Here is an 11,375-nt window from a genome sequence, read left to right as displayed (position 1 = left end):
CCTAGGTGTACATACCTATGTATGTATACGGTAAATATGTATACATACACACATAGGAAAGCATGTTTAGAATGGAGATGAATAAATGAGAGCGTGCAATATTAGTAATTCTTTGGTCCTTTGGAGCCATAAACAATGGCACAGGCACTATGAATGTGTGAGCAGCACCCAACAAGACAAGCTCTTCTCCTTGTACAAACAGCATCAGCCTTTTCTTCTGCTACAGTACACGTCTATCCCCGAAAGAGAGTGAACTGACTGGAAGGTGCAAAAACCTTGTTTGGCCTGGGAGGATGATTAAATGACATTTTTATTTTCTTTAAATAAAGAGGCACATTAGAGGACTTTGCTTTATTTCCATCTTGGTGTCCAGTTGTGTCCGGGTTTGTTTGTTGCAGGTGTTTTTGTTTTTCCGATTTGTTCATTTTTTTTATTTGTTTGTTTGTTTGTTTGTGTTTTTTTAGGCTAAGCTGAGCCGGGGCAAACGTTTAGTATCTTTACTGGTGTGAAGGCTCTCAGTCGAGATCTGAGATAAAAAGTTCAGGTTTTTATTTGGAACGTCTGTAGCTGCTGCACACTTTAAACTCACATCACTATGGTTTATTAACAACCAGATACTTAGAGGATATTCACATTATTATATATATATATATATATTTTCTTTTTACCATTTGTTGTTCTCTAGTGACCCCGTTAAAAACTGGAAACTTTCCAGACTCGAGGTGTGAAACTTTTTACATCGATTGCTTCCTTAACTCCTTTTCCAAATTGCCTTCTCTGGATAAGACATTGGACATTGTCGTCTTCCAGAGAGTGTCCCTTGTCCTTCTCAGGTGATATAGCTTCCCTTTAGTCCACGAAATGTTTCACCCCCGTTCACACCTTGAGTCTGGAGCTTCACACCGTTACCGGGTCACTAGAGGAACCGCTGACTGGTGGAAAACAGCAGACGAGTTAATCTGAACCACATCGTCAGGTCATGTGAGTTTCAGGTGTGCACCGCCTACAGGTGTTCCTGATTAAAAACCTAAACTAAACTCCCCACCGGTTCATTTAGAGCTGAAGACTCGGATGAAGCGTCTTCAAGAAAACTTGCCTTTGTTTTAGATTCTTATAATTTAGATTCAATAATTTACTGAACGATCCTTCTACGAAACATTTTATGAACAACCTGAAATCTTTGAAGGAAAAATAAGTGATTTCGTCTCATTGCTGCCATCTGCTGTTTAGCTCTGGGTCTCTTCAGGTTTGTTTTACGTCCACCACTCTTAGAGGACAAATTAGGATTAGGTGCTAATCTTCTAGGTAATATTCACTCTTTCTTCTTTTCCTCATCTTCCTCCTTGTCCTCTCTTCCTTCTCCTTTGTCTACTCTTCGTACCCTATCTTCTTGTCCTCATTCTTTCCCCTCCTCCTCCTACTATTTCTCCTCCTTCACTTCCTCCTCCCCCACCTACTTCTCCTCATCCTCTTTTCTCTCTTCCTCCTCCTTTGGACTGGACCCTCTGACGGGCTTTGACCCAGTTTTTAAAATCACAGGTGTAAATAGTAAAAGTTAGCGATGGCTGGCAATTTTGGTTTAATTGTTCCTGCAGCTTCAGTTAAACCTAAAAAAAGAATCATCATAAAAGTTATTAGTAGTTCTTGGGGTTTAGCTTTTAATATGAATATTTGCTAAAAATTTCTGGGTCACAAAGACGTGGAGAAAGATTTAAAATAAAAAAGGTTTCTTGACGGTGGCTAATGAATCAATTAGCTGAGAAATGGGAATCAACAGGAACAGTTCTTTGCTCGGCTTCGCTGGTTTCTGGACGATGTTTGGATCCGTTCACATAAAAACCTGTCTCTTAATTATTGAGACATTGGATATTTTCATAGATTAACAATTAATAAAAACAGTTGTTAGTTTCAGGCTTAATCTCAAATATTCCTGCAGATTTATCAAGATAAAAACAATGAAAGCACTCGATATCATAGAAGACTGTCTACACTGATTTGCAGCATTACCGTAAATGTTATAATAGACAGATATCGACCTAACACCTATAAAACAACTTTCCTTTTTAAATCTTTTTATCCAACATATAAAATGTTGATCGACAACTTTAAAACTATCGATTCAAATCTTCTTTTAGTTATTTTATGTGAATTCGTGTTCATATATTCAGAGTTTCGACACTTTTACGCTTCAATCCGCCACAAAACTCGGGACGACACGACTTAAGATTCAGATTTATTATGTACAGTTCGTCAGAAACTTGTTCGACAGTTTGGCAAAAAGAAAAAAAAAAAACCCTCACAAACATTTGGCACAGAAAGTCAGCAATAAATAGGATTTATTATTATTTTTTTTCCACTTTTGAGATACGCATCTTTAAAAACAGCGAGGATGGACGACTGATCCGACGTCAACGACAGAGAAGTGAGATGATCGGTGTGAGTTTACAACAGGTCACAGGTAACATCAGAGACATAAAACGTACCTTACCACCTTAAATCAGGCCCCCGGGGGGTCAGTTAGTATTTACATAAGTCCATCATAATGATGCCACGTGTGTGTGTGTGTGTGTGCACTTTAAAATAACTCCCACAGTTGTAAAGTCAGTAAAATTCTGTGATTGAAAACTTCCCGATGCACCTTTTTTTCCCCACCTGTTAAAAGTGGAAGTCAGTTAAAACATTGATTTGACCTTCATCACAGGCTATAACCCCACCACCACCACCACCACCATCATCATCATCATCAGTGATAAACATCAAGTCATTTAAAATATATATTCGTGTCCTTCACAGTGCCCGAAAAGCATTTGGATTACCACTTTTTTTTTGGGCTGGCTCAGAGAAAGGAATCGCATCAAGTATTTTCCAAGCCCACGTGGAAGAGCGGTGCACTCTGGATAACGCGGTTTCACAGGGACTTGTGCTTCCCCAGCAGGCAGAGGCTGAGGCACTGCAGCAGGCCTTTCATCCACAGACAGTGGGCGAGGAAGAGCAGCAGCAGGCAGGCGCCGGCCGAGCAGTAGACGCCGATCACCGTGCTCTCCTCCGGCAGGAAACACTTGGACAGGGTGTAGCTGCCGGGCGACACCGACGCCTGGGAGAGGAGGAGGGAGGGAGGGAGAGGAGGAGGGAGGGAGGGAGGGAAGAGGAAGGGAGAGGAGTTGGTGTTTATGTTGGAGGAAGTGGCTGCGTTGAGGATCTCCGCCACTAGAGGGCGCCCACAGATTAAAAATAAGAGCTCCGAGGTAAAACAGTGCTGCTTTAACAATTTCACATTTCTGCATAAAATAACTCAAAATAAGCAGATTTTCACACAACTCCTGAAATTATACCTAAGATAAACTGATTAAAACTGAAATATTATGCTTTTATATTTGTTTATACTGGAAAATGCACCAATATTACATATCAGTGAGGTGCAAAAGTAAGATAAGGATTACAGGTTTAAGTTCTGGGCCAAATTAAGAGTCCGTCTGTTCAGAAGTGTTTCCAGTCAGTGTAATGAGACTCGGGTGTTGTTCAGTGCCTCATTTTGTGTAATAAAATCAGGGATTTGTCTCAATCTGATATTCAAAACAAGTGTTTGTGGAAGAGTGTGACGGCACGGACGAAGGCGGCGCTGCTGTAAAGCGTCAAATCGGACGGAAATGCAACAGAAGAAGAAGATTTATGTTTTTCCCTCGGCTTTATTCGCAACCCTGAATTCATTCAGTACAAAAAGATAAATGAGGTGGAGTCACGTTTCTGCTGAATCGATAGCTGCTCCGTTCGTCTTTTTACCTTTATCACCTGATGTTCAACCCACACGGAGCAGACAGACACAGAGAGAATGGATCTATTCGGTCAGATCAAGTCTTTACAGGAGCTAAAATCTCCCATTAACTGTGTATTCGCAGCCTCTCCAGCCTCAGATTAGACGCTCATTATTAGCTACATTATCAGTTGCTGATAATCCGAGAGATTAAGGCCGTAACTTCCGACGGTTTATGAATTTGATTCGTTTCGCTCACCAGGATGAAGCTCGGGTTGTTCCTGTTCCTCCAGCTGAAGGACGGCACGCTGATCTCCGGGTACTTGTTGTCATGGAGAACCTCACATCCGCTGTGGGTGTGTCCGCTCAGGATGAGGCGGGGCTTAAACCACTGCAGCAGCTGAGGAGAGGGAGAGAGAGAGAGACAGGTCCGCTTTAGAGGCTGTTTGGTGCTCCCTTACATCATCATCATCATCATCATCATTGTCTTCTAGTAGTGTTGTGATGAGGCTGCAGAGCACTCACCCTCTGTGAGGCCTCCTTAGACAAGACGTCGTACTTCTCTCTGAACAGCAGGTGTCGCTCTTCAGGCGGTGCGGCGTCCTGCCCCGTGCAGCTGGCGTCGCTCACTCTGTACAGAGGGTAGTGCTGTGGGGGCAACAGACAGAAACAGGTTTTATAATCAGGCTTTCTGCGCTTTTATTTTTGGATAGAAGTTAGAAAAGTGAGGAGGAGGAGGAGATAAAGTATTTGTGTTACTGGATGTTCTTTAACGCCGTTTCCACTCTTCATGAGGAAATAAAACCACCTGAAATTATTGATCGGTAGCTGCGGCGTTAATAAACATCCACCAGCTCTGAAACACCTCCTGAATCATCCTCCAGATTAACTTTACTGGTGGTATGTTTGCCTTTTTCCACAAAGTCTGATAACAGAATCTAGATTCAGCTCAAAGGTTTGTCATGAGGACGGATCGATCTGCAGGTAGTTACGGTTTAACAGCCTCAAAGTCTGACGTCCGTATCAATTTATCTCTGTGTGATGTACAAAAAGAGCTGATATATGCACCGATCAGGCATAACATTATGACCACCTTCCTAATATTGTGTAAGTCTCCCTTGTGCCTCCAAAACAGTTGTGACTCATCAGAGAATGGACATGGGAACTTCTGAGGGTGTCCTGTGGTGTCTGGTAACAGGATGTTGTTAGTGGGGACCTATGGGTCCTATAGGTTGAGGGGAGGGGCCTCTGTGGATCATCTCACAGATACTTGATCAGTTTCTAGTGAATTTGGAGGCCAGGTCAACACCTTGTGCTGTTCTTCATGTTTTTTTTAGCTGTTTCTAAAGCGGTTTTGTGTTTTTGGCTTCATCCTGCTGGGGATGGCTGCTGCCATCAAGGAGTGTCATTGCTATGGGGTGGGGGTGTCTGGTCTGGTCTAGATGGGTGCTACATGTCTAAGTAATATCCACATGAATGAATGTCAGGTCCTAAAGCTTCCCAGCAGAACATTGAATTGTCACAAGATGGTCAATGTTATTTACTTCTCCTGTCAGTGGTCATAATGTTGTGGCCGATCAGTGTATGTCCACAATGAAGAGGAAGGGGTTTAAACACACTTTGTCACAAGAGAAAGAGCGGCTGTTGACATTGATTAAAAGAATAAACATTAATTTTTATTCCAGAGTTTTTTGGGGTTTTTTTGTTTGAGAGGGATAGAGGGAGGGATAGAGGGATGGCCTGCAGCTGAGAAAGCACCATCCCCCCTCCCCAGTGCTTCAGCCTTGTTTTCGGGTCAAGCAGAAGCAAGAGGTCAGTGAGACCTGAGCGACCTTAACGTGACGTGTGTTTGCAGGAGATGAGAGAGACGTGGCTGAGATGCAAAGGGAACGTTTTCATGTTTCCATTACATCCAAAATCCACCAATTTAAGCTCCAACATTTAGATTTAATAACTGAGAGCAGGGCGGGAAGTTCTTCTAGCATCAGATTCTTTTATTTGTGCTGTTTTTCTTCTGCTCGGCGAGAAGATTCTGACCGGGGGGGGGGGGGGGGGGGGGGGGAATACAACAAAATGCTGCTCAAGGTTTGTACTGACTTCAGCTGAAGTCTGCACCAAATCAGGGCTGGGGGATTTTTCAACGATGAGCTGGGGAAGGAGGAATAGCGAGGGCTGTGTTAAATGTTTTTGTCCGGAGCGAGCGGGGACTCGTTTTTACCTGCAGCATGATGGGGGGCGTCGGAGGGTAGAGCTGGGAGCCCTCACAGCCGTCCGTCACTCCGCCGCCGGGCTGCGAGCTCTGCGGTGAAACATAAAGAATTCATTAGCCGCCTCGTCCACGAGCCCACGTCGCGTCCTCAGAACAGAACATCAGTCAACATTTTTATTTCACATCCCTCCGCTGCTTTTCTGGAAGACTGGTTCAGTTAAGAAGAAAATAAAAAATAAACAAGCTCCACTTCTTTTTTTGTTTTTTTTTTAAAAATGTGCTTAGCAAAAAGAAAGAACCACCTCCGATTCAAGTTTGTTTTTCCACACTTAATGAGCGCCGGCAGAGCGTCGGCGTGTTCCGAAAGGCGCTTACTTCCACAGATTTATTTGTTTTTCCATACCTGAAGGGAGCAGTTGAGGTCTCTGGAGAGTTTGATCAGCTCCTTTTCCACCGACTGGCAGATGGGACACCCGTCGCCGTGCAGGGCCACGCTGTTCACCAGCAGGAAGCTGGAGAGAGAGAGAGAGAAGGAGAGTCTCAACCAAGGCTGCAGAGATGCATCACGTCATGAAGTTTTTATCCTGGATGTGGATATGTCAGCATGCAGTTAGGGAGTTTTTGGCTTCTTGGCTGGAGCGGAGACAGAAAACAGCTCTAGTTTATCAGCGGCTTCAGACAAACAACTTCTTGTTTACACATTATGTAAGGCCGAGTGTTTCTGGCAAATAAAAAGTCCAATCTTTTGTTTTCATGGTCACCTTCATCTGCAGGCGTTTCAAACTGCATCGAATGTTTAAAAACCTTCATTCCCCCGAGGTGTGCTTCTGTTCTCCAGCACACAGCGTGAAAGCATGAATATTAACACACACAATTAAGACCTCTGGAGCCGTTTCTGTCTGATTTTAAGGGCATTAAACCCAGCCGCTGCCTCCTCCTCCTCCTCTCCGTCACTCACTTGACTCCCTTCTTGGTGACGATCCTGGTGGAGGAGGCGTTGAAGACCTTCTCGAAGCGCTGCAGCTTGAACCAGTCCATCCTGCAAAGGGGGAGACACAAGGAGACGCTGGTCAAACCGAACACAAAACCCAGACGCTGGCTCGCTCTGTCTGTCTGTCTGTCTGTCCGTCTTAGTCTTTTCTGTCGCACTTAGTTACGCAAGAGCCGCGGCCTCCTGCTGCTGCCGCTGCTGCCGCTGCTGCCGCGCGGCTCGAATCAAAGGCGCACGCCAGCACGTAATCCCACGTTCCTGAATCATCAGACGCTGAACCGCGGGATGCTTTTGAGCTTATTTTCTTCCCTCGAGACATTAAGAAAAACTGTCTCCGTCAAAAAATATAAATAAATAAATAAAAAGACACGGGGGGTGGACACGAGAAACGCAACGGAGCTGCAATATAACGCAATCCAGCAACAACAACAGGGGAAAAAAAAAAAACACAAAATGGGCATAAACACGAATCAAGATCTCTTTGATACAGTCTCCTTATGATAATGTTGTTGATTATGTGTTTTTATCGAGAGCTGCAGCCTTCTTCTTACTGAAATATGTTGTTTTTTTATAGTTTCCACTTAGTTTTAGTTTATAATTGCAAATAAATGCAACTTCCAGCTACTAAAACGTGAGAATTTGGAGCCTTTGTCCGTAATTTGAACATTTTAACAGTTTTTTTATCCATTTTTCAAACTTGAACTAAAACTTTTAATCATCCAACTGATGAGTCAATTCACAGAACGAATAAATGAGCAACTTTTCTAATGATCGATTCACGTTTAAAGCCGTTTTTCAGGTTCGTGTGCCAAACATTTGCTGGTTTTAGCTTCTGAAATGTGCAGTCTTTTATGGTTCATGTCATTTTAACTGAAGACGTTTAGAGTTTTATGGATTTATGAATCAAATAATCATTACAAATAATAATAATAATAATAAGGAACCGACCCCTGATTTCGGCTTCTGCAAACTCTGCAGGAGGAACAAGGATTATTCTGCTTTGCTTTGTCTCATATCACAGTTCAAACTAGATCTTAAACTTTTAATTGTCTGATCAATTGGTTTATTTACACGACGAATAACTGAGCAACTGTTCTGATGATCAGATGATAAACGAGCCAAAGAGTTGCCGGTTTGTTTCGATTCTAAAACGTCCGGCCATCTTTTTTAATGAAGCGATACGAGCGACTTTATTAAACGTTTCAGTTTGTGAACCACTTCACAGGATGAATGATGACTGATTGCTCTACATATACAGTAATTTAAGGCTTAGATGCTGAGAATCTGCTGGTTTTAGTTTCAGAAATGAGCAAATTTGCTCCATTTTTATCTTTTGTGATATTCTAATTGAGGTTCTAGGACTCAAAACACAAACTTTCAGACTTGATCTTAACCCTTGACCCTAACCTTTGACTCCTTGGGGTCAGTTTTCCAGACTGGATTACTTCGACTAGAACATTTCAGCTTGTGAATTACTTCTCTGAACAAATGTGGTCATTTAAAAGGTAAAACATGACAAACATCAGCTGGTTTAAGCTTCTGAAATGAGACGATTTGAATTTAAATTGAATATGTTTAAGTTAAGGACTCAAAACGCAGAGTTTATGACTTGATCTTGACTCTAAACTTCAAAGCTAAGACTCAACACTTGAGGATTTGCTGTTTCTCTTCATTTTACATCGTTGCACATTAAATATTTTTGGTTGTGGATCAATTTTCCAGACTAGATTATTTCAGAACTCCAAACATCTGCTGGTTTTAGCCTCCGGAACGAGAAGATTTGAATTTTTATTGAATATATTTAAGGTTTTATACAGTTAAAGACTCATAACACAGAGTTTAGGACTTGATCTTGTCTTGGATTTGATGCTTTTCTTCATTTTATATCGTTGCACATTTGGATAAACGCACCAGACTAGATTATTTCAACTAGAATATTTCTGGCGGTGCAGAACAAATGTAGTCTTTTAAAAAGGGCATACGTACGGGAGGTCTGCTGGTTTTAGCTTCGGAAATGAGCAAATGTCATTTAATATTTTATAAGATTTTAATTGAATATGTTTGAATTTAATACAGTCACGGGTCTTAAGGCACGGAGTTCAGGACGCGATCTTGGCTCTCGACTTCAAAGCCGAGGCCTAATACTTGAGGATTTGCTGCTTTTCTTTATTTTATCTTGTACTTTTAATATTTCAGCGCTTGTGATCCACTTCAAAGGAAAAGTGTAAGTCATTTCGAGGGAAACGAGCCAAACATCTGCTGGGTTTAGCTCCTGAAATGAACAGATTTGCTTGATTTTTCTATTATAACGTTTGAATATATTGAAGGTATTAGAGTTTTATACTGCTAAGAACTCAAAATATAAAGTTTAGTGCTTGATGTTTACTCCGAGCTTCAAAACTGAGACTTTTCCTCGAAACAAAACAAGTTTAATGTCTCAGAAATATCAGAATTAGACCTAAAAGGCAGAACCAAGTTAAGTTTTACTGTAACGGTAGGGTGTAAACTCTGAGGGTGACGACTTCTGTCCAAGATCTGTCTGTCAATATTTAAAATATGTGGCTTTTAATCTTTAAAATCTGGTCACGAGTACATAGTTAATATTTATTAAAAAAAAGAGCTCAATCATTTCCTGAAATAGCTTAGCTCAGCACTTTTCTGGGCCTGCTTCCTGCAGCGGATAAATAGACATTCAGAGCTCTAGTGACTCATGTGAAAAACTCATCTGAGCTTGCGGTTGAATCTTTTGTGTTTCCACGGCGTTTGTTAAAAATCACAGAGACATTGTTGCCGGCCTCGTCCTTCACAAAGCAACCCTGCTGCTGCTGCTGCAGCACGTGACCTCTTCAGTCCCGGCTGTGTTTATCATATCCATACCTCAAAAAAAAACTCCTCCTGATTGACTCACATGTCATTTCCTGAAAGGTTATGCAACGCGGACAAAGTCATCTTGCTCCCTTTGTTTGCAGCTGGCTGTGCCGTTTGCATACATGACATAATTTTTTTTTATTGACGTTTTTTTGGGTGGTCCACTGATGTCTCCTCTGAGTACAAAGAGTTTATGATTTATATATGTAACTAGAGGTAGCCTGAGGTCTGACGAGCGAAATCAAAGTCCTCAATTTATCAGGGCTGTCGGGAGAACAAAAGTCCTGCAGCGAGAAAAGGGCCGAACAATAAAGCGTGTCCTTACTCGTAATGGAAACCGATGTCGTGGTTCCCAACCAGTACGACCAGTTCTGTGTCGGGCGAGTGTCTGAACATCCTGTGGAAGCGGCGCACGTCGTCCTCCCAGTGCTGCACAGAAAACACAAACACGAGCCTTTAATGAGAAGAAACTCCTCTGGTGGGGGTTTATGAACGCTAATGGCATTTCTGAGGGTCTCCCAGCAGCACCCATGGGTGGGCCAGGGCTTTTCCATTTTGATTTTTATATCATGAAGCTGCTTTTGATCAGTGTTTCAAGAAACAAATGACAAATAAATGCAACTCTCTGCTCACAAATGTTTTTCTGTCTCTGTACTTTGAATGTTTTGGGTTTTTTGGACCATTTTTCCAACTAGAACTTAAACTTTGAGTCATCTACGGTTTGAGTGGATGAGCAGCAGTTCTGAAATAAGTCGCCTATCTAACGAATGTGCCATGCATTTGCTAGCTTTTGCTTCTATTATGTGCAGTTCTTTACACTTCAAAATATCTTTATAGGCCATATTTGGGGTTTGAACGGTTGGTTGAATGAAACGAGGCCAGTTTTTGAATATGTATGCACCCAATAATCAACCAAAAAGAAAAGAAACCATTCACAAGTTGCACTTATCTGTCATTATCTGTCATTTACGGGCAAATTCTCTAAACATAACTTTAGCCTCTAAAATGTGCAGACTTTTCACATTTTACGTCACTGTAATTGCATATATTTGGGTTATGAAGTGTTGGTGGAACATCAACGAATCAAATCATCGATCCTAAACGAAACCAATCGACTTTGAGAGTCACATCTCCTCCTGTAAAGTCTGAATCCTGCAGGAGGAGGAGCAGCGAGGAGTATTTGGTGCTTCTCTTTGTTTTTCCATCATTATACGTTGAATATTTCCGAGCCACTGCACAGAAACAAGAACTAAAACAATGAATGCTGATCTTTAAAGTCACGTTTGCAGGTTTCAGCTTCAAAAATGCGCAGATTGTTTTACATTTTACACCGTTTCAACAAAGATATTTTGGGTTTGAACTGCCTGTCGAATCAAATGAGGACGGGTTTTTGAATATTTGTCCTGCAGTCACACTAACAAGATAAATAAATGAAGGGAATCAGGATCACCAACTACAAGAGCTGCCAGCCGAGCGCGAGAAACGAATGAGTGGATCAGTGGAGTTTTTACTGTCTGCTGGCTCTGATTTCCTTTTTTTTTTTTTTTTTTTTTCTT

General features: G+C 41.9%; 1 protein-coding gene across 1 annotated transcript in view; it reads right to left on the bottom strand.

Moving 5' to 3' along the window:
* Nucleotides 1-2,121: 2,121 nt before the first annotated feature.
* Nucleotides 2,122-11,375, bottom strand: part of mppe1 (metallophosphoesterase 1) — a 10,534-nt gene continuing 1,280 nt past the window's right edge. The window contains exons 3-9 of the mRNA XM_084546111.1: nt 10,145-10,248; nt 6,919-6,999; nt 6,364-6,472; nt 5,970-6,050; nt 4,277-4,399; nt 4,011-4,151; nt 2,122-3,094 (exon numbers count right to left, since the gene is read on the bottom strand). Coding sequence (XP_084402237.1) covers nt 2,909-3,094; nt 4,011-4,151; nt 4,277-4,399; nt 5,970-6,050; nt 6,364-6,472; nt 6,919-6,999; nt 10,145-10,248 — 825 coding nt within the window. The 3' untranslated portion in view covers nt 2,122-2,908. The remainder of the gene's footprint in view (nt 3,095-4,010; nt 4,152-4,276; nt 4,400-5,969; nt 6,051-6,363; nt 6,473-6,918; nt 7,000-10,144; nt 10,249-11,375) is intronic.

This window comes from Chelon labrosus (genome assembly GCF_963514085.1).
Source record: "Chelon labrosus genome assembly, chromosome: 6".
Classification (NCBI taxonomy): domain Eukaryota; kingdom Metazoa; phylum Chordata; class Actinopteri; order Mugiliformes; family Mugilidae; genus Chelon; species Chelon labrosus.
The sequence above is the reverse complement of the archived record's forward strand: the minus strand, read 5'-3'. Positions and strand labels throughout refer to the sequence as shown.